The sequence below is a fragment of the Gekko japonicus genome, unplaced genomic scaffold (assembly GCF_001447785.1).
Source record: "Gekko japonicus isolate JY-2015 unplaced genomic scaffold, Gekko_japonicus_V1.1 scaffold40, whole genome shotgun sequence".
In the NCBI taxonomy this organism is placed as follows: domain Eukaryota; kingdom Metazoa; phylum Chordata; class Lepidosauria; order Squamata; family Gekkonidae; genus Gekko; species Gekko japonicus.
In genome coordinates this window covers 671546-698709 of record NW_015172554.1, presented here as the reverse complement: position 1 = coordinate 698709, position 27164 = coordinate 671546, and the positions used below count along the sequence as shown (strand labels likewise).

At 44.4% G+C, this 27164-nt stretch overlaps 1 protein-coding gene across 1 annotated transcript in view; it reads left to right on the top strand.

Moving 5' to 3' along the window:
• The window catches only part of CACNA1B (calcium channel, voltage-dependent, N type, alpha 1B subunit), a 562801-nt gene that overhangs the window by 502639 nt on the left and 32998 nt on the right, over positions 1-27164 (top strand). Inside the window, exons 36-39 of the mRNA XM_015421148.1 lie at positions 9717-9808; positions 18144-18294; positions 22609-22736; positions 24613-24709. Of these exons, the coding sequence (XP_015276634.1) occupies positions 9717-9808; positions 18144-18294; positions 22609-22736; positions 24613-24709 (468 nt within the window). The remainder of the gene's footprint in view (positions 1-9716; positions 9809-18143; positions 18295-22608; positions 22737-24612; positions 24710-27164) is intronic.

Sequence of the window (27164 nt, the reverse complement as noted above, 5' to 3'; positions counted from 1 at the left end):
CTTCCCCCTCCCCCCTTCTGCTAGCTGCCGGTGAGTAAACGAGCGGGGAGGGGAGGAGGTTACTGCGGAAGAGAGATACTGAGGGCAGATCTGCTCATCCCCCCCCCATAGCCAGTAAACCAAAACACTCCAGTGGCACCTTTAAGACGGAGTTCTATAAAGGAACCAGCTCTGGCTTCTCTGTCAGGGCAGATCTGCTCACCCCCCCCCCATAGCCAGTAAACCAAAACACTCCAGTGGCACCTTTAAAACCGAGTTTTATTCAGGTACAGGCTCTCCCTCCTCTGTGAGGGCAGATTTCTCTCCTCACCCCCAGCTATTAATCCAAAACAGTCCAGTGGAGCCCTGCTGTCTTCTGACACATGTCCCGTGATGTCAGGGGGTGTGGCCTTCTGTCAGGGGTGTGGCATATGCTAATGAGTTATGCATTGCCTCTGGCCCAGCCCCAGCCCCCCCCAGGAAATTGGAAAGTCTACGCCCTTGTCAGCGTGTTGTTCTTATCGACCTAGCGAAGGAAATGGCACTTTTCAAGAAGTTCAGTCAGTGTGGAGCCAAAATAGCTCAGAATGATGAATATAGTCTTTGTTTGATATGCCTTGGGGAAGGCTATAATGTGGCCAAATGCCCAGCGTGCTACCTCCTAACACCTGAAGCTCGCAATGACAGAGCACAAAGGTTTATGATAGCTTTGTGGGAGAAAGCCCTTGACACCCAGTTATATGAGGGGAAAAGCAGGCTCAGCCCAATAAGAGACCCAGAGCACCGTTGGTAGCCTCAGCTCTGATACCATCAGTTGTGGAATCTGGAGAAATTGCCCATGACACAGTATGTGACATCGGAGCCACCATGGCCTTAAAAAGCAAAAAAGAAATACAAACGGGCACCTCCAGAATCTCCTTGTGGTTGAGCTTCACCTGGATGTCAACATTCCTGGTCACCTGGATGTCAACATTCTGAATCTCCTTGACATCGACACACCTTGTCACCTAGCCACTGAATATCAACATCCCCTTGGAGTCTACAGTAGCTTTCGCCTTGGCATTGACACTCCCCTCAGTATCAATGAAGCTCACCCATTCAACATTGATTACTAGATTCACCTAGAACCTCCATGCAATGCTTATCAATGTCACCAGCTTGATGTCATTCAACTCCTACAGTGATCAGAGTCAAGAATCTTCCCAGTCTGAAAACTCCATCTCCATCACATGGTGCAACATCACCTAGGTCATCTGAGGATGAGGTGCCTGTATCTCATCATCATATGGCCATTCAAGCTGATCAGTAGCACAAAGCAAATCTGCTTGCTGCAGGCCCTTGATGTCCTCTCCAGGGCCTATGGTTTCCTTACCCCTACATGTGCCCTCCACAGTGGGGCGTATGGGACCCAGGTTTGCCCTTTCCTAAATGGGGTGCCACCACAAACCTCTCATGAAAAAGGTTAAAGCAGCTCCAAGAGTTCTAGACACTATACCAAAAAGCGAGAGTGCACCATCCTTCAGAGTCTGAAGAGGCTTACGATCAAGGGTCTGAAAAAGATTCGGAAGCCACTTCATTGTCATCCCTATATGAAGTAATGGGAGAACCGTCAGTACCTTCACCAACCAAGGATTTAAAGCTGTATGCAGAGGAGCTTACATGCATGACAAAGATATTAGATTTAGAGTACCTTTCTTGCAAATATCAACCTGCAGAGAGTCAGTTTAGTGTAGTGAGAGCCAGTTTGGTGTAATGGTTAAGAGTGTGGGAAAACCAGGTTTGATTCCTCACTCCTCCACATGCAGCTGCTGGTGTGACCTTGGGTCAGTCATAAGTTCTTTCAGAGCTGTTCTCTCAAGGGCAGTTCTCAGGAGAGCTCTCTCAGCCCCACCTACCTCACAGGGTGTCTGTTGTGGGGAGGGAAAAGGGAAGGGATTGTAAGCCACTCTGAGACTCCTCCAGGTAGTGAAGGGTGGGGTATAAATCTAATCTCCTCCTCCTCCTCCTCCTCCTCCTCCTCTTCTTCTTCTACTACTACTATCATGAAGGTACTCTATACTCTGGATTCAGGGCCCATATCCCTTCCTTTGTTACAAAACACCCAGGAGATACAAGATCAAGGAAGAGGGATGTCTGTATTTTTTCCATCCCCTGGTGGACTCATTGGTCTCTGAAACCCTTCCTGCCAGACAGAGATCCAGCTCTCAGTCCTCTTCAATGGACAAAGAGGACCAAAAACTCGACTCCCTGGGCTGCAAATTTACTCATTGAGAATGGCGGGACTTAAAGTGTCTAATTTTCTGGCTATAATGGGTTGTTATCAGATGTTACTGTGAGACTGTATGCAATAATTTTCTGATGTCCTGCTAGAGGAGAAGAAACCTCTAGCTAGAGTGTTACTTTTGACAGGGCAAAGAGTCAGTAAACAGCAGCTTAATCCTGCTAGGCACGTAGCCAACTTTAGCAGTAGCATTATGGCATCTGGAGTTGTTTTGACACATCATTCTTGGCTGAGATTCTCGGCTTTACCCCCCAACATCCGTGCCAAGATTGAAGACCTTCTTTCCGAAGGCAAAGAATTATGTAGTGAGCAAATGGACTCGGTATTGGGCCATCTCTGGAAGAACAAATTTACAGTGAAATCCCTCAGGATTACCTTTGCTTTAGCTCCCACGTAAATGCCAAGGTATTTTCCTAGGCATAGCTTTAGATAACAGTCTAGGTTCTATAAGTACCATGACTGTAGGTATTAGAACCCCCAATCTCAGCAGCAGCAATATTGACCAGCCCAGCACTCCCAAGCCAGGAGGCAAAATAAGCAGAGGGGAAAGCAGTCCTCACAGTCTCCTAGGCATTTCCTCTGCTCGATTAGCACAGGACAAGTTATTTTTGGATAGGTTATCCAAATTTTCAGTTGCGTGGTATCAGATCACCCAGAATTCCTACGATCCCTCAATAATAAAAAAGGGCTGCTTTCTGGAATTCATTTCTGTGCCTCCTTTTCTCCCCCTGACCATTCTGATTCAAATTATTCTATTTTGGCATAAGAAGTCTCTGCACTTAATCGAAAAAGCTGCAATTAGAGTCACACCCATGACAAAGTTGGATCAAGGCTTTCCCCCCAGGTATTTTGCAATAGAAAAGAAAGGTGGGGGGACATGCCGCATCCTAGATCTCAGAGGTCTCAACAAGCATCTGCAGGTATTGAAGTTTATAATGATTTCTCTTCATGATGTCTTACTGCTTCTATCTGGGGAGTTTTGGTTTGTGGTCTTAGACCTCAAAGATGCGTACTTTCATATTTCTATACATGATTCATGTAGAAAGTTCTTATGGTTTCTGTTTGATGGAGCTATCTATGAGCATACTGTTTTGCTTTTTGGTTTGGCAACCACACCAAAGGTTTTCACTAAGTGTGTCTCTATGGTGATAGCACACTTGAGGTTGCAGGGCTGCACAATCTACCCTTACCTTGATGGTTGATTGTTTGCTGCCTTATCCTCAGAGCTCCTTCAGGATCATCTACACCTTGTGATTTCAACTTTAAAGGACGTGGGGTTTATAGTTAATTGGGAGAAATCCCACCTTCTCCCCTTGAGAACCATTGATTTTATAGGAGCGCACATAGACTCTTCTTCAAATACAGCATACTTAACAATACAGAGAGCTTTGACTATTAAATCTGCCATTAAGTCTATGGTAGAAAATATATTTCAGTCTGCGAGAAGGATCCAAAAGCTTTTAGGTCTCATGGCAGCCATGACAGCTATAGTGCCTTAGGCCAGACTTTACATGGGACTGTTCCAGAATTGGTTTCTACAGGTGTTCAACACTTCTACAGACCAACAATGGAAAAAAACTGTCAATACCCTGGAGTGTCATTAAGTCCTTAGAGTGGTTGACTGACATGGAGAACCTGCTGAGAGGTTTCCCATTGCGTATACAGAATCATGATATGTACATTTACACCAATGCCTCCTTGACTGGTTGGGGGGCACAGTATGGTCTTTATAAGACTAAAGGCAAATGGTCTCAGAGGGAATCTACTCTGCATATTAACTTATTGGAGTTAAGAGCTATTAAGTATCTGCTCACTTCTTTTTCAGCTCTCCTTGCAAGCAGAACTTCTAGCAACAGACAATACCATAGCAAAATTTCTCCTGAAGAAACGGGGGCACATCTGGGGCAAAAAAGCATTGCACATCTGGGAATGGGCCATAAGACACAACGTTTCTCTGTCAGCCATACACATAGCAGATTTAAACAATGAGGTAGCAGACTCCCTCAGCAGGGGCACTTTAGTGGACTACAATTAGTCTATCAGCCACATGCTGGATTTGATCTTTGGCATGGGGGTAGATGTGGATCTGATTGCAATTGATGCAGTGCCATGGTCAGACCACTTTTTTCTAAAGGCATGTCTGAGTACCCCAACCTCTCCTTGCTTAAGTGGCGAGCAAATTTATGCTCAACCATGGGGACTGATGGATCCAATAGATTCCAGAATGCTCTGCAGGAGCTGATGCCTCCAGCAACACATTGGATGCACTGGTAGAAGACTGGCATAGCCATCTTTCTGAAGCCATTGGCAAGATCGCTTCCTTACACCCTTTTCACCCCTGTACCAAACTAACTCCTTGGTGTACCTCAAAGCTTCGAAGGATGAAGTGTGTGCTTAGATGGCTAGAACGAGTTTGGTGACAGACTTGTTACAAAGCTACAAGAACATCCTATAGGACATTTATGAGATCCTATGAGGTGGCAATGAAGGAAGCAAAGAAAGAATTTTATGCTGCCTCTATCACATCCAGTAGCTCTTGCCCAGCACAATTATTTAGGGTAATTAGATCTCTAACATCCCTTTCTGAGGGATCTCAAAAGGTTAGTAATTTGGAAATTAGCTGTGAGGCTTTTGCAAGTTTTTTGTGGATAAAATCTTGTCACTCTGCCAGGAACTGCTGACCAATATTGATGCAGTAAGAGAACTGGAGGCCCCTTGGCCGTCTTCAGGTCCAATATTGGATCAATTCAGCCTGCTCTCCGGGGACAATGTTGATAGAATCCTGGGTGCTCTGAAGCTGACCACTTGCCTCCATCATGGTTGGTTAAAGCCAGCAGAGATGGAATATGGGCCCCCCGGCAGACACAATAAATCTGTCCCTGAGTTTCCGTGGAGTTTAAAGGAGGCAATGGCATGACCACTCTTAAAGAAACCATCACTGGATCCTATGGATCCAGCCAGCTACTGCCCAGTATCACATCTTTCATTCCTGGGCAAGGTAGTTAAGAAAGCAGTGGCAGAACAGCTCCAGGGTTTCCAAGAGGACGCATCGATACTGGACCCATTCCAGTCCAGTTTCTGTCCTGGTCATAGGACAGAAATAGCATTGGTCGCTCTCATAGACAGTCTCCGCAGACATCTGGATTGAGGTGGGTCAGTGCTGCTGTTGTTACTCGATCTGTCAGCAGCATTTGACACAGTTGACTATGATTTGTTGATCCAGTGCCCTGCTGACATGGGAATTCAGGGGACAGCCTTTAAGTGGTTTGTCTCCTTTTTCCAAGGTTGGGGAAAGAGGGTGGTGCTAGGGGAGAGTTTCACCATGACACCCATTGGTGTGTGGTGTTCCCCAAGGGGCTATTCTCTCCCCAATGTTGTTTAACATCTCTATGCGTCCCCTCACCCAGCTGGTACATAGTTTCGGGCTGGGTTGTCACCAGTAGGTGATGACACTCAGCTATATCTGTTGATGGGCAGATGGACAATGCCCCCAAAAATCTGGGAAGGGAATTGGAAGCAGTGGCTGGATGGTTGAAGCAGAGCTGGCTGAAATTAAATCCATCAAAGACAGAGGTTCTGTGGCTGAAGAGGGGAGTCTTGGGATTGGGTATCCAACTCCTGACTCGATCCAGTTTTATATGGAATTGTGATGGCCAATGGCCACATACAATAAACTTTATTCTGATTCTGACTCCTGACTCTGGACAATGCTCCTTTAACACTGGTACCAATGGTGAAGCATCTAGGTGTGATTTGGTGGAGGCCTAGATCACAAATGTGGCCAGGCTGCCATTTTCCCACCTATGCCAAGTCTAGCAATTGGCACCCTTCCTATCTCACCCTGACCTAGCCCAGTGATCCATGCAATGGTCACCTCCAGACTGGATTACTGTAGCTTGTTCAACCTAGGGCTACCCTTGAGGCTGACCCAGAAACTTCATCTGGTCCAGAATGTGGTAGCGTGAGTCCTTACAGGAACTCCTATTAGAGCCCATATTCCAACTGGTGGTCTGCCAGCTGCACTGGCTCCAGATTGAATACCGGATCAGGTTCAAGGTGTTTCGTTTTGACCTTTAAAGCTCTTCACGGTCTTGGACCAACATATCTTCAGGACTGTCTCTCTTGGCATATCCTCCAAAGCTCTCTGAATAACACCCTGGTAATCCTGTGACCAAGGAGTATTTGCCTGGCTTCAACTAGAGCCAAAGCCTTCTCAGCTATGGCTTCAGCTTGGTGGAATGCACTTTCAAGTGAGATCCGGGCCCTTTGGGACTTGATACAGTTCCACAGGGCCTGTAAAACAGCAATGCACCACCAAGCATATGGGTGAGGTTAGGAGAATTCCCACCTATACAGATTTTCCTGCCTTTTCTTCCCCCTTTCCTTCCCCTGGGGCAGTGCCATAGCATTATTATGTGCCATCTGATATTGTAAATGTCTGGAATTTTTAATTTGATATGTTTTTAACTATGTTATGATTAGTTTATCACATGTGACCAATGTTCCCTCTAAGCTGTGGAGTCTTGTGAGCAAAAAATCTACTTTGTGAGCTACTGACATTGAAGTTGTGAGCACTGTTCCCTCTAAGCTGAGTTAGTGTGAGCCAGCTCAGTTTTTTTAGCCTTCAGCTTACAAATTTTTGTTTTAGCTCAGGAAGGAGGACTACAGAGCAAACCAATTTAATGCAGTAGCCAAATGGCTCGCTCGCTTAATGCCAGTAGCTTACCAAGTAGAATTTTTGCTCACATGACTCCACAGCTTAGAGGGAACATCGGTTGTGAGTGAACAATTTGGCTGCTGCATAAATTAGTTTGCTCTGGAGCCATCCTTCCTGAGCGAAGACAAAAAATGTGTGAGCCAGAGGCTAACAAACTGTGAGCTAGCTCACACTAACTCAGTTTAGAGGAACACTGGTTGTGACCTGCTATGATCCCCATGATAGTGGGGAAGAGTGGGATATAAATAGAAGAAATATATAAATAAATAGCTTGATGTTAGGAGGGCATTGCTGTTTTTATTTAAACTGTACAAAATAATTCAGAAATGACAGGAATCTGTTCATATGCTTTAAGGGCCATAATAAAGGCAAAGCTGCTTTGGTCCAAACACTTTCTAGGTAGGTGGTCTCAGCCATAAGGTTGGCCTACGCAGAACTAAATGTTCCATTGCATTGAGGGCTCATTCCACCCTGGCACTGGAAGACATCTGCAAAGCGGTGACCTGGTCTACACCTTCAACATTCATTAAACGCTATTCCACGGACATAGATTCCAGGAGTGAGGCTGCTGTGAGAAAGCCAGTGCTTCAATCAGTTTTTGCTGACCAGCCCACACCCACTTCCTTCACCAGATGAGCTTGCCATTTGCCCATGTGGGACTGCACAGAAGTCATGATGATGAAAACAAGGCTGCATTCACCTGCAACCTTTGTTCATCCAGTGGTCTCCTGTGCAGGCACACATCCCTCCTTCCTTTCCCCGCTGCGGGCTGCTCCGCGGTGGTCCTTGGCGCCTCACGGCAGCGAAGGGAGAATGGAGGGAAGATTTGTCTGTCACATGACCATTTGGGCAGGAAAAGCAGGGCTTGAGACTGTGGGGCAGGGGAGTGCTAGGCTCTGGAAAATTCTAAATCCTTTGGGAGGTCGTTCCTCCGTGACCTGGAGTTGCGCAGTCCCATGTGTGCCTGCACAGAAGACTACTTGATAAACAGCAGTTGCAGGTAAGTGCAGCCTTGCTTTGTCTGGGATACACATGGAGTTCCCAAGCCTGATGATTCATCATGACAAGAGCAGGCAGACAGCTGGCAGAAGGAGGCTGCACGGTGCCAATTTGTGTTGGTAGGCATAGAAGCTCCACTGGCAGCAGAGCCACACCACTAGCAGTGCCATCCTGAGCAGATGGACACCCTGCTAAGTGTGTTGAAGTCAGTGCGCTGAGAAGAATGTAACTGTTTAGGATGACATTGTAAGGGAGCCATCGCAACCGTGATGTGTCCCTGTACCCTAGTGCCATCATCTGGTCATCCCCAACAGTGAAAGAAAAGTTTGTGTCTGGTGCCCTGGCAGCTAAGATGTAGGTGGTGATTGGACAATGGTCAGGGTGAAAGTTATGCATGCAGCCCAGAGTTTAAAGGTTGGCTACAAAGGACTGAGGAAGATTTGCCTTCAGATCTCTTTAGAAGTATGGTAATATGAAGAGTTGAAACCCTTCCCTTCTTCCCTGAGTTCATATAGCTTCAGGGCCACATGGACACACATGGACACACACACTGAGCATGTAGATACCCAAATCCAATAGTTAATTCAACTCTGATCTCCAGAATTCAGTACAAAACACCTGGTCTTGGGAAGGATGTAGAAGATGTCAAATGGTAAATGAATCTTGCTGATTGCAAAAAGGTTTTGGAAGAGGAATCCAACTGATTCTTTACACCTAGTTACTGGAAGCAGAATTTGTTTGAATCAAAAAGGACTGAGGGCTTCTGGGAAGGGGTTTATTCTATATCCTCCTCCTACCTTTTGTTAGGCATTCTTTCAAAATTCTCATCCATTCCCCCCCCTGGTTTTTGGCATTCTGACTTATCTGGTCTTGTTTTGATGCAGAACTGATACATAAAGAATCCTCCCATTTTGATTCCCAGTTTTTATGCACAGCATATGCATGTGCAATCTGCCACAGCTTTGAATGCCTTCATTCTGTATGCATCACTGTGCTCTGTCACTTACGTGCACATCCACATTGATAGAATACTCTAGAATAGCATTCTAGATGTGATAAGACATAAAATGGTATGAAGACTCTTTCTGTGGTAGTTTATCAATGCAAAGGAGAGATAACATGGAATTTGGAAGGAGTGGAGCAAGATTCAAGATAAATCAATGGAAAAGTAGAATATAATGCAGAAGAAAATCCTCCCATCCCCAATAACTGCTTTTTTCCTAGTTGCATACTCTTCTGTTGCCTAGCCCTTTCCCTTAGGATGTTTGTGGCAACAGATTTCATGACAGTTTAGTATTTTCATGTGTTATTAGCACCAAAATCAATGGGTGTAGGCATAGTTCTGTCCTAAGCCATATCTACACTACAAACTTGACCTCTTTTTTTCAGTCATTCCCACTTCCCAGGGAACCATGGGTATTGTGCTGGGATGTAAGGATCACTAATGGAATTCCTAGCACCATCACCAGTCTACAATCCCTAGGTTTCTTTGGGAGAAGTCATGAAGATGAACTATAAAACCAAGCAAAGTTTGTAATATAGGCATAACTTTGATTTACACTTCTTCTGAGTGTCAGATTAGTGTTAGTGATATAAATGTAGTTCCTGTGCTATAATTTACATCCTTCTGGCCACTGTCAGTGTCTCTTGGTTCCCAGATAACTTTGACTCCTAGCACTTTCAGTGAATTTTCCTGAATGTTCTTTTGGTCTCCCCCCCCCCTTTTTTTTTGCCCTTCAGGTCTTTGGAAACATTGCACTGAATGATGAGACATCCATTAATCGCCACAACAACTTCCAAACATTCTTGCAAGCCCTGATGCTACTTTTTCGGTAAATATGTTCATTATCCTTTCCATCTACAGAGCATTAAGTGGAAGGATTAGGTCCTTCCGGTACCAAATGCATATATGACGGCCTCACACTTTTGATAATAGGCTTGAAAGTGCAAGCAGTACCAGGTGAAATTTTAGAGTCCATCAACAAAGCATTTTAGGTAATCTATGGCTGTAGTAGGTGGATCGGTAAATGTGGCATCAATGGTTGTGGAAATGATCATGAGAAGATTTCCCTGCTCATCACCAGTGACCAAAGCAACCAGTTTAACCTATATTAAGGTGTTCTGGTGCATCGTTGATTGGTCATCTGTATAACTATGCACATAGTCTATGGTTTTCTTTCTACCAAGCAATATCATGGATTACCAAGTGGTAAGGCTTTCTCATATTTTCCAGGTGGTGGGATGGTTATGTGTTTATTAATCTGTGCTTGGTGACGTTAAGCAGGGTAAACATTTCAAGCTATAGAGTTTTGTAGCTATTTATTTATTTATACCAATCCACCTTTCTCCATGGTGACCTTAGTGTTGATCAGGGAAGACAAGCTATTCCTAAAAAGACATCTCTAGCAAATCTGTTACTTGTAAGAGGTACTATTGTATGGTTTTCAACAGTACCTCTTACAACTAACACATAAACTAGAGATTTCTTTTTTAGTTACAGTTAGGGAGAGGCTATGACTCAGTGACAGAGCATCTGCTTGGCATGCAGGAGGTTCCAGGTTCAATCCCTGGCATCTCCAGTTAAAAGGGCCATGGGAGGAGGTGATGTGAAAGACCTCTGCCAGGTGCCCTGGAGAGCCACTGCCAGTCTGAGTAGACAGTACTGACCTTGATGGCCGATAGTCTGTTTCAGTATAGGTCAATTTCATCTGTGTTCATGTGCATTTCCCCCGATTTTTCTGTATAGTTTTCAGATTTCTCAGTGCCAGGTTTTCTTTACATACCTATATAAATGTAAATTCTTGTACCTTTCCTTCATTTTTGGTGTGTGTGTATGTAAAGAAAAATGATAAATCCTAATGTCTGAAATTATATTGTGTGCTGAGGATTTTTGGGGGAGTAGTGTATGTGCTAATAACCTTGTGAATGTTTAGTTAACATTTGATGGAAGATTTTTTTTAAACTGTGCATGTTAAAAGTGCAAATATGCATAATCAATATTTTTAAAAAAGTATAACCACCACCACCACCCAGCTGCTTCTGTGGTTGGTCAACTATTGTATAGAAAACAATTTGCAGAATGTTCATATTGATGATGTACAGGATAGTGTGAATATGGATGTGTATTTATGGTTGCTTCCACAGTAGTTGCTTGCTTTCTTATTTATTTATTTAAAAGATTCCTGTGCCACCTTTCCACCCAAGGTGGTGAATATTAAAATGTTAAAACATTTCAGACATTAAAAACCATTTAAAATGCATATATATATATATAATGTAAAACAAATAAAGCATAATATAAATACATAAATATATTAAAATATAAAAAATATAAAGAGACACAACCTGGGAGGAGGGCTATTAAGAGCTAGTGAGGGAACGCTGTACAAAAGAAAAAGTCGTGGTCTGCTGGTGGAAAGCAACAATAGAGGGAAACAGATGATTCTCTCAGGAGGGTCCCAAAGTTTTTTGAGCCACAACTAAGGAGGCCCTTCCTTGGGTTGCCATATTGAATCTGTTAAGTCACTATTCAGATTATTTGATCAAAAGGGCATACATCTTTAAAATAAAGGAATAAATTATGGGTTTTCTCTTGGCAGCGAAAGCAGTTGCTCATTATTTTTCTTTGCTCTTTTTATTTTTGTAATGATGCAATTGTAATCATGACAAATTAAAGGAAAAATTTAATGAGCAATTGTTTAGGTATCAAAGAGAAAACCAATAATTTAAACCCCCCTCCTTCTCCCAAGCAAACAAGAAATGGCTAAGAACCCATTCAAATATCACCCTATGAAGACTAAAACAAAATGAGTCCCTGACTCATAACAAGAAATAAGGAGTACTACAAAACCAGCCAAGGTTTCCATATCACAGCACTTTAGCACACATTTAGGAAGCAACCAAACTTCCTCCACCTTTTCCCACTTGGTAAATTGGTTGTTCGTACTTTTGTGACACCAGGATGGAACACGTTTATTTGGAATTGGGGATACAGTCTAGCAAAAAATTTCCCTGCACACCCCCTCAAAAAAGAATGAAAGAAGCACTAGATGGAGGGGCAGTAGCTAAGCAATAGACTTGTATCTGCTTGAGACTCTAGAGAGCTCCTGCCAGTCAGGATATACAATGCTAATCTTAGATGGAACAGTGGCTTGATTTGCTAAGTCACTTCCTATGTTAATACACAAGTTTATTTTTATTTATTTAGGCATTTTTTACCCCGCCCTCCCCACTAGCGGCGGGCTCAGGGCGGTTTACAAGCAGTGTTCCCTCTAAGCTGAGTTAGTGTGAGCTAGCTCACAGTTTTTTAGCCTCTGGCTCACACATTTTTGTCTTAGCTCAGGAAAGATGGCTCCAGAGCAAACTACTTTATGCAGTAGCCAAATTGCTGGCTCACAACTTTAATGCCAGTAGCTCACAAAGTAGAATTTCTGCTCACAAGACTCTGCAGCTTAGAGGGAACATTGCTTACAAGGGGCAGCATCTGTCCAGTTCAGTGAGGCTTCAGTGAGTGCAGGAGAACAATGAATTGCGCTCTCGGTCTTTTGTCTTCTGTTTGTGTGTGGTTGGTCTCACTTCTCCCTCCCTAGGAATTGGACAGGTAAACAAATATGGAACATCCTTCAGCTAGAGAGAGGGGGAAACTGAAGGGAAATCCAAGAGGCTCTTAAAACATGTTTTCCTGCCATTTCAACTCACTATAAACTTGAGACACTTCTGCATCTCTGCTAAGTGTAATATTGAGAGAATAGTGTGGGTGTGTCTTATTTTCTCTATCTGCTGGCATTTCAACCTCCATCAAGGCAATATGTTCAGAGTGGGGTCCCCCCCAATTTTTACTACCATGTCTGAAGTGAAACCTGAATGGTCCCTGTATGTTTCCTCCAGGAGGGGTGGGACGGCAAACAGCAGCTCCAGGGACCTGTTACTGGTCAGGAAAACGTCATAGGGAAAATGGATCAAATCCCACTCTCCCTGCATCTTAGCCCCAATTTGCACATTCCCACAGTGGCTGCTATTTACACTGTAGCCCTTAGTTTTCTGTGCTTTAAAAACACCTTCTGCAATTTAACCCCTCTTGATAAGGCAGTGTCACAAGCATCCTTTGCCCATAGGTGCAGCATTGTTGGTGTTGTGGTTGAATACCTCGGCTATGAACTGGTACAGCAACAAACTCATTTAAGAGGTTTGCTCAAGTCATTCAACCCCTGCATCTACAGGATGAGAAGAATAGTATTGGTGTCTGTATTGGGGAATTACTAACCCCTGACAAGTGGCTGCTACAGTCCATAGAGGTGGTTACCAAGAGGGTGACTTAGAAAAGCCTCTCCAGCTGGTCATCAGCCATAGAAGAGAGCTGGACAGCCCTGTGGCTTTTAGGAAGGGGAATGCCCAAAGTCTTGCATGGGCCAGAAATTTTGAAAGAGTTCAAGGGGCTCCATGGGGCCTGCACAGCATGTTATACCCTGTATAAAAGCAGTGGGAGTCCAGTCTATGCAGAAGATCAATTGTCCATTCTAAACTGTTCCAACAGGAGGAGGAGGAGGAGGAGGAGGAGGAGGAATTGGGTTCTATAAACCCCTCTCCCCTTCTGAGCTGAGGCCATGGAGCAGGCCAAGGACACACTCAGGGGGCCTTGAACTCAGCCAGAGAGAGGGGCAGCCACTGAAGCAGTAACTCCCCTGATAGCTGGTCCACCATACAGGGTTGTTGTAAGGTGTACCGAAATTAATCACGTGTAGTGCTCTTAGAATATGCATTCTGTAAATACTATTCAGATTAATAACTATTATTTACATAGTGCCCTCAGTGTGTGATGCTTTACAAAATATGTAAAGAGACAAGTCTCTGCCCTGAGGAATTTACAATCTGGAATTTATAGCAAGGAAGAGAGATGCAGCTGGAAATGAAACGGTGGAAGAATATATTACATATATTTAGGTTTCGTTTCAGTAAGGGAAAGGATCATAAAAAAGGTTCTGTGTGTGTGTGTGTGTGTGTGTGTGTTAAGTGCCATCAAGTCACTTCCTCTGTTAATGACCTGCACAATGTCCTGTCATTAACAGCCATTCTCAGTTCTTGCAATAGGCTTCCCAAGTCCCCCCGGGGGGGGGGAACCCCGCCACAGAGGCCCGATCGGGCCCCGGGGGGGAACTGCACCCTGATGTGCACGTCACCTGGAAGTGACACGACCACGGCGGGCACGCTGGGGGCGGGGCCATGGTCATCCGAGGGAAAACTCCAGCGTGCCCGACGTCCTAATGTCACTTCCACTGCCACGGCCCCCCGCCACGGCGATTTTTCAACTTGGCAACCCTATCTTGCAAACTGAGGGCTGTGGCTTCCTTGACGGAGTCAATCCATCTCACGTTGGGTCTAATAAGGGTTCTAGCAGCTGTGAAACCTGCAGACAAGGCACAGCTTTGCCTCTCTGTTTTTTTTATGACTGGCCCGCAGGTTATAAATGAAACTAATCCGGATAAACAAATTCAAGAGTCAAGAAACTTTTGATTGCCAATCAAAGCAATGGATGAAATTAAGCAAACCTTAAATGCTGATGAATAAGAATGTCTACATACCTACCTGGAGGGAAGTGTTATTACCATAATCTATTCTCATGCTTAATTTATGTTAACGAACCCCAAGGTCAGCCATGACTCCGTGGCCCCCTGCCCTCCTCCGAGGCATAAATGAATACAGAGTAATTGTTTGCATGGCTCTGTTCAGCCAGCTTTTGCCCATTAAGACTTAACTCTGACACTAACAGCCATTAATCCCTAGTTACTGTTGATTAACATAAATATTTTATATGCACAAAACTTAAATTTAATTGGGTCCTTTATTTTCCATAAAGAGATTAGGTTAATCTTATGCTAATTTGTGTGGCGTATTTTTGGTCCTGATACGACATGAGTCTTGGATCTCTTTGACACAACGCTGGTGAGAAATCAGACAAACCATATGGTGGCGAAGGCTGTTTGTATCTTGTGTCCTCATTATTATCTGCTCAAGAACTTTAAAAAGACTGGTAAGCCATAGGCTAGGACATAAATATATGGTGAACTTTTAATACGCCGTCTCATGGGAATAGATGGTGCTAATCATTCTCTCTTATTCCCCTGGTTCTTCCTCCGAGGCCTGCAGTTCCCAGGTTTCCTTGGGAAAAGGGAATGAACATTACACCTGAGGCTTACTAATTAGGTGTCTCCAGAGTGCCCGCCCAGGAACCCTTGTGATCAGTTCTTGTGATCACTTTGTGAATACATTCTGCTGCTGCTGTTTGCACCAATGCAAAATCAGGCAGAGCAACCTATCAAATGTAAGTCATTTAAAGTACACGGGTCCAGAAAGGGGTTAATTGACACTCATCAGCAGAGGTGTACCCTTGAAGCCTATTGACTTCAATGGACTTAGAAGGATATAACTCTGCTCAGGGCTATACTGACCACTCACCAGTAAATGCTGCCTCTTCTCCACTCCATGAGATTATTTAGTTCTTATACTGGGTGAAAGCAGCCTCAAGCTGCAACAGACAAGGGGCTGCTGTGCAGGTGTAAAGCTGTTCAGTGTGGTGCTGTGCTCGAGACAAATTCTGCCAGGGGACATCAAGGCAATCCTTTTAGGAGCTTGCCTTGAATATAATTGATGAAAATCAAATGAGGTATGTTCACCTGGTGAATGTGTTCACCACAACATTCTCAGCCTATCTCATCTCCACACATCTTGGTACTATCTACTAAGGGAAATCTAAGGACATAAGGCATTGTTTTAATTAGACATTACGAGAAAGACAGAGGTCAGCAGCAGCAATTCATATTTCCCATGTCTCAAAGCCTCAACAAGGGTCAGGCTTCAGGTGGCCAGATTCTGGGACCAGGAGCTATCAGTCCCCTGGCCTGGAGCTGTTGATGAAATCAGGTAAGTGTTGACTCCAAATCAGCACTCAAGAACTTCGGGGGCGGAAGAGGAGTCATAAGTGAGACCAGCCAGGGGTCAAATCCAGGGAAGCAAGTGGAATCCAGATATGGGCAAAAGAGTGGATTGAGGCACAAGCTCATTTGTTACAAGGGCCAGATTTCACATAAATATCACTTTGTCAGGCCAGGCCATTTGTGCCATGAAATGTAACACAAGGTACCGGAGATATAAACTTTATAAAGATGATTTCAGATGCCAAATGGCCATAGCAGGCATGATTGGATTAGGTGTGATATGCAGAGGGACGGAGATATCAGCATTGGTGTGATATACAGAGGCGTGGAGATATCAGCATTGATAATGAGACAGGAAACCTAGGTCTCAGTTTGGTACAGGAGGATTCAGTCCAGGAGGATGCAAAGAATAAATGGAAATAAGTCTGAAGAAGTGAGCAGTGACTCACAAAATCACAAACCCTACCACAATTTTGTTAATCTTTAAAGGTGCTACTGGACTCTTACTCTTTTTACCACTCACACTGGTACAAATTGATCAAATCAGATCATCAAAGGGCCCAATACTTAACAAATATCTCATTTAGCAAACTACGTTCTGCACTAACTTCAATCCGCTTCCAATCAATGCAGTCAGCAATGCTTGAAGGCCGTTATACCAACACGCCTGTTGCCCAGCGTCTCTGCCCGTGTAGAGATCCAGTGCCAGAGGATCTGTGCCATTACCTGTTATTCTGTCCACTCTACCAATCCCCTAGGAAGAAATTTCTAGACTCAATCTTGGCCTCCTTAGGTACTAGAACAGAAACTGAAATTTTTTTAGTTCTACTAGCAGATGTAGAGGCTGAGATTTCATATAAGGTGGCCCTCTTTGCCCTTGCTGCAGAGAAAATTTGGAAGAAAGTAGTAGAAGTACCATAGTTTGATTACTAAAGGAAGTCTGGATAGGAGAGATAGAATTATTATAATGTTTTATTGTGTCCTTAGTTTTTAATTCTTCTGGTTTTAGAAGTTTATATAGATGTTATTGTTATATTGTTCTGTCATTGTAACGGCCTATGGCTAAAGGCACTAAACTGAAACCTGAACCTACTCTTTTTACCACTATTAGAAAACACAACATTCAAAAGCCAGTGGGGGAACATTCTAACCTTCCAGGGCATTTACTTGCTGATCTAAGAGTAGCAGTTCTCTGACAAAGAAATTTCAAACAAAGATTAGAAAGAGAGAATGCTGAATTGCAACTGATCATGAAGCACAAGACAGTGCAAATTCCTGGACTGAATTGAGACCTAGGTTTCTTCTCTCATTACCAATGCCTGCTCTTGTCTTTTGGCATCTGAAGTCACTTCACTGTCTAGGGTATAAGGACAGATGGATTCACATTCCAGCTGAATCTGAAGAAGTGAGCAGAGATTCATAAAAGCTCATGCCCTGCCACAAATTTTGTTAGTCATTAAGGTGCTGCTGTACTCTTCCTTCCTTTCACCAATAAGGAATGCAAGCTGTTCTGTTAGGTTTCTCCCCCCCCCCCCAGAAATGGAAAAGGGGGATCTCTCTAAGTGTCATGGGATGACCTCCCTTCCTTCCTCCCTCTCTCTCTCATACCTGGAATAAAATGTTTTTTGATCTTAAACACAGGACTCTTCCCCCCCATACCTGGAATAAGACGCTTTGGGGCTAAACACAGGACTCTCTTTGACACCCCTGGCCTAGAGCTTTATAGGGTCTGACTAGGAATTGGCCCTGAGGAGCAGCTAACTGGGTGTTTAGGTGGTACTGTCACCTTGGTGGCACCTTTGAAACTTAGAGCTTGGTATGTCAGGTTTACAGTGACCATGGAGTGATCGCTGCTGGGAGCCCTGATTCAGCACACCTGGCACCTTACACATTTTTATGTAAACGCCAAATAGGTCCTCAGAGTTGTAATCCCCACATTGTGGTAAAGCTGAAGGACTCTGCATATTTTGGGAATGTACTTCCTTGAAAGACAACTGGCCCTGCTAACTTTTTTCTTCAATGGGATTGCAGCTTTCAGGGAAACTCTTCTGCCATTACTCATCTTTTCACTGTGGAACTGCCAGAAAGCTTCTGAAAGCCATCACAGGTTCCTAGCACTCTCTGTAATAGAAGCACCCCAGACAGATCCTTGGCCGCTGACAGACTCAAATGAAGGGAATTACTCAGCCTCTCTGGTCCCAGATACCGCCTGAGATATACTCTTTTCTGTTTACAGGAGCGCCACTGGGGAAGCATGGCATGAAATCATGCTGTCATGCCTCAGCAATCAAGCCTGTGACAAGCTCTCCAAACTCAGCAAAAATGAGTGTGGCAGCGACTTTGCCTATTTCTACTTCGTTTCCTTCATCTTCCTCTGTTCCTTTCTGGTAAGTCAGTCTTTCGGCTATGTCCCTTGTGCTCAAATAGGCTCTGCATTCCAGCTCTCCCGCCCCTCCGATAAGGCCTAACCAGACAAAATGCTAGGATTGCAGGTCTCCCCATGGTTTCCTAAATGAAAGTAGCAACCCTGTAATTCAGATGGGCTGTGTGTGGAGAAGAGAGGAAGTTTGATCCTCCCCCCTGCATGGTTTCACTGTGGGAAACTGACCACCCTCTCTCGTTTTTATCAGTAGAAGGGAAAAGACTGCCTTTTCCCATTTAGGACTAAAACAGCGAAATCGATTAGTGAAATCAAATTGGCAGCAGGAAAGGAGAGTTAAATTCATTCTCCCCCTACACTTTAACCCTGATCCAATTTTCCATCACCTTGTCTAGTTAGCTAGTTGCTTGCAGGGCACAGTGTTAAGTTTCTCCCACTCCCATATGAGTGTTTCATTAATCAACCCTTTTTATCTGCCTCTCAGCAAGGTGGTGAATTTGAATCTGGGTTGCACAGATTCAGACTACAAGTTGGAGGCTCCTCCATACTCCCTCACCACCACCAGTGTTCTTGTGTGCAGAGAGCTACCCTGTCATGGAACATGCTAGTTTTCTATGTTTAGATAATATTTCTAGTACAGTGGAGCATTCAGTCATGGGAGCTCCCATTTCCAGGACAGTACAAACACTTGTTTACCACATTTTCCGGCCCTACCAGCAGGGGGCGCAGCCCTACTGCTGGGGGCTGCCTTTGTCTCCATTGAAGGAGGAAGAGGAGACACGTAGCCAGTCAGTTACCTGACTTGCAAGGGGGGCGGAGCCGGATCCGCCCCCGGTCAACCAGTTCTAAACATAGAAAACTAGCATGGGACATGCTAGTTTTCTATGTTTAGAGAATATTTCTAGTATGGTGGAGCATTCAGTCATGGGAGCTCCCATTTCCAGGACAGTACAAACACTCGTTTACCACATTTTGAAGAATGCCCCTTTGCCTGGAGGGTGATAGAAGTTGGAGAGAGAGAGAGCTTTTTCACAGAGAATTGCAGGTGGTATTATTGAGGCATTGTTTCCCATTGCAAGCACTTATTCTGCTATTGTCCCTAGCAAACAGCTCTTTAAGATTTACCAAGCAGCTCAAGAAGCCCCAAAAGCTGAGTTTGCAGCATATCTGCATTATAAACTGCTGAGCTGTTGGTATCTTAAACCACTCTGACTGAGTAGAATACATTAAAATGGAGAAGGTAAATGTTGGCGGTAGGCAATAGCATCCGTGAACGTTTGCCATTTATGGTGGTTTCATAAATCTCTTAACTGCTGTGGAAATCCTAGAAGCCTTTTTCTGAGTTCTCATCTAACAGAATGGATTCAGGTAACTACAGAAATGTCCAAAATAATAGAATATGTGCAGATTAGAGAAAAGAAAAAGAAAAAGATTGCCTCAGATTGGTTCCTATGTATAAATTTATGAAGTTTGCTGGGTGGTGCTAATGGATGCATCTAGCTTAGCATTGTCTGCATTGAATGGCAGCAGCTCTTCAGAGCCTTTTCCAGCACTTGCTACTTGAGATCTCTTTAACTGGTGACACCAGAAATTGAACCCTGGACCTTCTGCATGCAGTGCATATGTTCTACCACTGCTGTTGGCCTCCCCAACACTGTATCAAGTTGTCTCCCAAGTCAGACCATTGGTTTCTTTAATTTAGCATTGTGTACTCTGGCTGGTAGCAGCAGTCCGAGGACAGAGGTCCTACCTGAGATCTTTTTTTTTTTTTGGGGGGGGGGGGGGAGTTATAGCAGGGACCAAATGCAGAACTTTCTGTATGCAAAGCATGTAGTCTACCACTGAACAACAGCCTGTGGGCCCTCCTGCAGCATTTAATCTTAGATTTGCAGTTATTAATTAGATTACTTTATGGCTAGGTCTTTCTTGATGTATCGTTTAATTTACTGAACTTTTTTGCTTTTGTATAACTTGTAAGGGAACTAAGTAACCTGGGAAAGCTGTTTGGCTGAGATAAACATATTGTCGTAAACTGCCCAGAAAGCTTTGACTATGGGCAGTATAGAAATTTAATAAAGAAATTAATTAATAATAACAACAACAACGGGATGAACAGAAAAATGGGTATACATTATGGGAAATTGTGTTTTTCTTTATCATAACATTTCCAGTTCCCTTCAAAACCATTGCCTGTTTCTTTCCAGAAACAAAATAAAACAAAACTCTGAATCCCCCAGTACAGTGACCAGATCAACATAAAAGTGTTATTTTAAAAAGCTCTTCTCCCTTGGGGAGATCTTACTTTAAGGGGGAATACCAATCTGTTTTAGCCTGCCTAATATGTGAAGATGAACAGCTGAGCAGACGGACAGCAGTGCTACATACAAGAAGAGGTTTTGGTAAATCTAGCAGGGCCAAGTCACTACTGCGGGGTTTGTGAACGCCTCTAATTTATCCTCCACACTTGTTGTGATCTTGGCTGTTTTTTTTTTTAAAGCCTGTCCTGTGCAGATTGCTCTCTTCCTCCAAATGGATTGATCCCAAGCAATTCTTAAGTTTGGTGGTTCACAGAAGGTCCATGTGGCTCAGCTGCCATGTTAATGTTAGGCTTCCAGAGACTGCCAAAACGCCCCCCCCCCCAGTTTGTTCACTAAAGCATTAAAGGGGGAAATGTTTTCAAAGCCTCAGACTTCCCATCCCACTGTCTCTCTCTCTCTTTACATCTCATGTCAATTTCATTCCGCGCTGATGATCCCCCTTTTTTTGTTTGCATGCAGAACTGAAATCTTTTTTTTCCCCTTTTTTCTTTTTGTGCTGGGGATGTTACCATTTGCCTCATCTCTGATTCCCCTTTTCAAGTCAATACCGGCAGGGAACTAAAACTCACACAGCTCCTTTTAAACATCTCCCCATCATTTAAATTTTTTATTCAGTGATCCGAGACCAACGGTAGTGTCATATCACTAGATTCATGCTGCTTGTCAAAAAAAAATTAAAAAATTAAAAAAACAAGAGAGAAATGGAGCTTGTACACCGATGAAGGGGGGAGGATGGCATAAGGTGCAGAGTGGGCAAAATGGCCTTTATGCGGGTGGGGAGTAACCTTTGAGGGGTGGCAAAAGGGCAGGGGGGAATCTGAGGGAATCTATATGCTTTTGAATTATCTTCAAGCTTTAGGGTTGCCAAATCTGGGTTGGAAAATACCGGGAGACTTTGGGGGTGGAGCCAGGAGAGGGCGTGGTTTGGGGAGGGGAGGGGCCTCAGCATAGTACAACATCATGGACTCCACCCTTCAAATCAGCCATTTTCTCCAGGGGAGCTGATCTCTGTCGGCTGGGGATCAGTGGTAAAAGCGGGAGATCCCCAGGCCCCACCTGGAGGCTGGCAACCCTATCAAGTTTGGAAGTGAAACAAGGGGGAAATTGGCACAAAAGCACTCTCAGCAAACCCGTAGAAACAGTGACCAGAAAGTAAACTGTGCGCTGAAGGGAGGAAAATCAATGCAGAGCGACAAAGAAAACCTGACAGACATGCACAGTGAAGATGAGGGGAAAGCACCCATGCATAATAGGCCGATGTGTGCATGCAGACAAAAATGCACCACCTCCCAGCCTGACAATACTAAGAGACTCTTTGCTGTAGCAAAATAGCATACCAGGCACTGGCATATCTTTAGCCTGGTCACTGCTGCCACCTCTTCACCCCCTGTACTGAAGAATGAAATATCCTGCATCCTTTTGTTAGAAGTAGGAGGAGGTTATACGATCTGAGGCATTAAGCTGCAGGGGACTTTATTTTCCCCACCCATTGCCTGACGTGCACTTGCAGCGCTGGTATCTTCTCCTGTAGCTGGGAACAAAAGCACCCTGCAGCCAATGGTCTACAAGAGAATGGATGCAACACAGCATCCCACCTCAGGCAACTGGCCATGGGGCACTTTGTTCCCCAGCAAAAGGAGGGGGCGACAACTAGGGTGGCTAGTCAGTAAAGAGAAGCACAGTGAAATACCAGCATTTGATCTGTTGGTCTGCTGCAGCTGCACATCCATATAGGGGCCCTGTAATGCTATGAATTGCTCTTTTCAAATTTGATCTGCATGTACCAAATCAGAGGGGTCTGTGGGCCAGCTGAGAACAGGAAAACTACTGGTTACCTCAATGTGGAACAACTGGCTAAAGGTTCTAGTATGCACCATTTACTCCTCCTCCTCCTCCTCCTCCTCCTTTTGCTACCATTTTGAAATTTGCATCTACTCATTAAGCATAAACGTTTATGTTTCTCCCTCCTTCCCACCCCAATCTCATCTCCCTTCCCCTTGCAGATGTTGAACCTGTTTGTGGCTGTAATCATGGACAACTTTGAGTACTTGACACGAGACTCTTCCATCCTAGGACCTCACCATCTCGATGAGTTCATTCGGGTTTGGGCAGAGTATGACCCCGCTGCCAGGTATGTATCCTTACATATACTTCTTACTCTTGCAAAGTAGCATTTGGGTAGATAGGTCTGTTTTCATAAGATGGCTACTTCACAGCTGAGGGACTCGATTCAAACAACCTGTAGAAACCAGTTCACCTGGTGTTCATGTCATCACCTTGGATCTTTCTACCCATTGGCATGTACTGCTCTTAGGGACTTGAAAAGCCATTTCAGGAGTAATTACCATGCAGTGAAGGAACTGCCTTCCATCAGATTATCCTGTACTGGCAGGGATCACTAGAGGAGTGAACATGCCAAATTCTTACACCACTAGAGAGATTTGCCAATCAGAAGTCATGACTCAGGAATTTCCTTTGGGCCAGTCTGGAGACAAAAGAAAAAGAGAACAAAGTAGTGATGTTTAAGAAAAGGTGGTTATGACATCTGGAAATGCAATTCAATACATTTTTGCCTTTCATTTCCCCAGTGTGCCAGAGACAAAAAATGCCGCCGCCCCTCTCCTTCCCTTCTCCCTGGTCATCAGTAATAATTCAATGTAATATCTGATGCTAAGCACTATAGTAATAATTCAATGTAATATCTGATGCTAAGTAATAATTCAATGTAATATCTGATGCTAAGCACTATAGGCTGAATCAAGTTAATATACAAGACAGGCCTTTTTATTAACTGGGGGCATCCCTTGCTGTTTTAATTATGCCATCTCCCCATTCTTTATATTTGCCTTTTTAAAAATTACATGTGTACTTTTCCTGCTTGAGACTTTTTGTTGAGGGTTTTGTCGGGTGTTTTTCAATTGTCTTGCAACTCTTATGAGAAATGGGATTGTTATTAAGCCTGCAAGGAAAGTTGATTTTCTTTCATGTGACAGCATAAAAACAAAAATGGGTAAGGTTGGTTCCCATTAGGAAGCTACTGAGGGCCAAACTAGACGTTATGGCATCCATAGCTTGGACCTGTGGATGTCAATGCTGTTTTACAGCTGAAATTGGCCACCATAAACATTGTGGGGGGGGGCAGAGTTACCTGGTCATGTTGCACTACAGGCCCAAACAGGACTGAGCACTTGCAGCATTTGTAAAAGGCCACGTTCAGCTCCAAAATGGTGTCAGCATCCACAGATCACACCCATGGGTGCTGTAACATCTAGTTTGGCCCTGACTCCTTCAGATCTTGGATAATTAATTTTGGGTGAAGACAGGTAACATAAAGAGAGAACTGTGGGGGAGCAAGCAGTAAGATGGACAGCAAAGTTGCAGCAGGCTCTTCCTTTGGAATGACAGCTTGCCTCCTCCCATCTTCACAAAGGGCATGACAGATGTGTCCAATACTACTCTAACCATCAAATTTGCCCCCCCCCCCCATGCTTCAAGCATTTCTTTTAAACACCATGCTCACACTTACCCATTTATGCACTGGTCATTGCCAGATATATTTTTTTTAGAATTCTTTTTTTAAAATCAGTGTTGTGCCCAGCTGGATTCTGCAGCAAGCTCGCAGAGTCATTTTCCCCTTGGAGCACAACTGTGGAAATGAAATGAGATTTTTGTACTGAATATGGTGGGGTTTCACCATTCTGGAAAGGTTGTATCTTTGATGCTGCTTCAAGACAGTCTGAGCAGTACCAACAACAAGCAAAGAATAGTAATTTAATCTTAGGGCATATTCCTTTTCCACGACAGCTCAAAGATGTTTTCCCCTCCTCTCTCTGGACTGTGGCTGATGTTCTGTTGGAAATGGGAGGACCCTGAAACAAATGTGGCTCTTAACCTTCCCCCCCCCCCTTCTGTTTCATGTCTTCAGGGGGATGGCGGAGTGAGGCTCCAGAAAGGGGCTGTGTCTTTGAGTCACTTTTTGTCACAACTTACCGATTTTTCCTTTCCAGTTGCCGGATTCATTATAAGGATATGTACAATTTATTACGAGCTATTGCTCCACCTCTGGGCTTAGGAAAGAAGTGTCCACATAGGGTGGCATACAAGGTTTGGAATTTTAGAAAACCCCATCCAGTATTACTTTTTCTTTTGCCTTGCTTTTGAACTTCTATTTTTGTATCTGAACTGCAAAGGCAAAGAAAAAACACCAAGAGTAAACTGGAATGTAACTAACCCATTGCCTGAACAGGAATGATTGACAGGCATCGCCCCACCCTGTGTTCCCATTCCCCATGATGCATCTCTGCTCCTGCACACCTGTATCCCACTTACCTGAACACTGGCAGCCTTATGAGACAGTCAGCTTCAACATGTTCACCCCTCCTGGCCAGGAGTGGAGAAACTAGGAAGCCATTCTCTCTGCCTCTTCCCTATTTATATGTACTTAAATTTGGTCCCAGAGTCTTGGGATGGGGGGAAACCCTCCCAAAAAGGAATTTAAATATCCCCCCTTTTTGCTGGCTTGTTAGAGGAAGGCAAATTTAGGAAATATTCATATCATTCAATAGAGTTCCTTAAATATATACCAGTTTTCATACCTTCCAAACATTTTGTAGCTGAAAATGGGGACATGCTAACATTCCTACTGGTATACCAAGGATCTCTGCCAAAATTGCACAGTGCTGAAGACTGTACTGTATCTGCTGAATTCAGTTACTCTGGAATGGCTTGTGATTAAGGAGCTGAGAAAGTGTAGACTGAAAGCTATACAGGGGAAAAACATAATTGTTTCAGAAGAGGTTATCAACAGTTCAAAATATACTTCAACAACATCCGTTTGTCTTGTGGAAGGCACTGCACTGTGTGATGCCTTAGAGTTCAGGCAGATTCAGTTATGTAGGGTTAGGGACAAGATGCACTCTTTGCTAACTCTTTGGTTGGTGGGGCAGGGACAGGGCTCTGGGGCAAGGGAGTGGGGAGCAGGGAACTTCATTTAGATTACTACTCAGTTCTTAATCTAATTATCTGGACTCTGATTACCAATCTGATTAAGTAATAATAGCGCTCGTTCACCTCACACTTTCTCGTTACAGGAGAAGAGCTGGCCGGTGTGCTCTCCACCCTGCAGCAGAGAGCGCATATGGCCGACCAGGCACCAGGGCAGCAGGCGAGCAGGCAAGCAAGGAGGCTGCTGCCTCTCTTCAGTGCACCTGCACCAGGGGAGAGTCATGTGACCCGTGGTGGCTCAGTGACGTGACTTGGTCACATGACTCCTCCCCGGCGCAGGTGCACTGAAGAGAGGCCTGGCGCAGGCACACTGCAGAGAGGCAGCCTGCCTGATTCACCTGCTCCTGAGCCCCCCACCCATTCGCTCACCTGCTGTCCTGGCGCCTGGCTTGCGGGCAGAGAACCGGCCGGTATGCGCTCTCTTCTGCAGAGTGGAGAGTGCACCAGCTGGTTCTCCTCTTGTAGCAACAAAGTGAGAGGTGAACGAGCACGGTGGGTGCTCCTGCACGAGCTGGCCTTGAAGGTGAGCAAGGACCCTTTGGGGGCAGGGGCAGGGTGGTGGGCATTGATCATGACTGAGGGGGCTTGGCCCCATCGTGCCCCACCATAGCTATGGGCCACTGCTAGAGACATGGAGAGGGCTGAAACTTGAAGGAAGGCAACTCTCGTGTGTCTCATTAACAAAATTTCAATCAGGTATTGCCCAAAGGCAAAACAGAGACAAAACTGGAAACAGAGAATAGGTACAGCTCCCAGTAAATAGGGGTAGTTAAAGCATATTCAACTTCCTACTTTTTTTGGACTCATGAAAAACTAGAAACCTATGTCCACCATCTGCACTGGGTTACCTAGAAAAAATGTATTTCTACGGGGTATAAAGAAATCCATAAGATCTCCATCAACGGTGAAGGGATTCATCACTGGAAAATGTTTTTTTCTCTTTCCCCTCCCTGGTAGTGTTCGCTTTCCTTTATACTTTCTTGCCTCCCAGCCAGCAGGTGAAGTAGCTGAGAGACTACTTTGTTGGGGGGAAAAGAAAGTTTCTTTATACTATTTAAAATATATATATATAAGTTTACTGAAAAGCCTTTGGTGGCTCTTAGACTAAACTTGGTAGAATGAATACACTTTGGGCATATTTGAACAATGTTGGGCCATATACGTGGGAAAGGAAGGGAAAGTGGAGAACCTGGTGTGTTTGCCCCCCTTCCAGCTTGAGTCAGTATCTACACAGTGGTATAATGTCCAAATCTGGTCAAACCCTCTACATGTAGACTTTGTATATATGTGCAGTTATTCCCTGAATTCAACCTTGTATATTGCTTATATGCTTGAGATTTGGCTGGATCTGCACATCGCACCACTGCATGGGTGGATGCTCACATTGTGGTGGGCAGAGAGGAAGGGTGCACTCCCCATTCCAAGTCATATTAACTGTCCAGGATAAGGGAGTCCACCACCACAGCAGCACAGGATAGGACTCACAATAACGGGTTTAAATTAAGGGCAGGAAGGTACAGCTGGATATTAGGAAAAACTTTTTGTCAATCAGAGT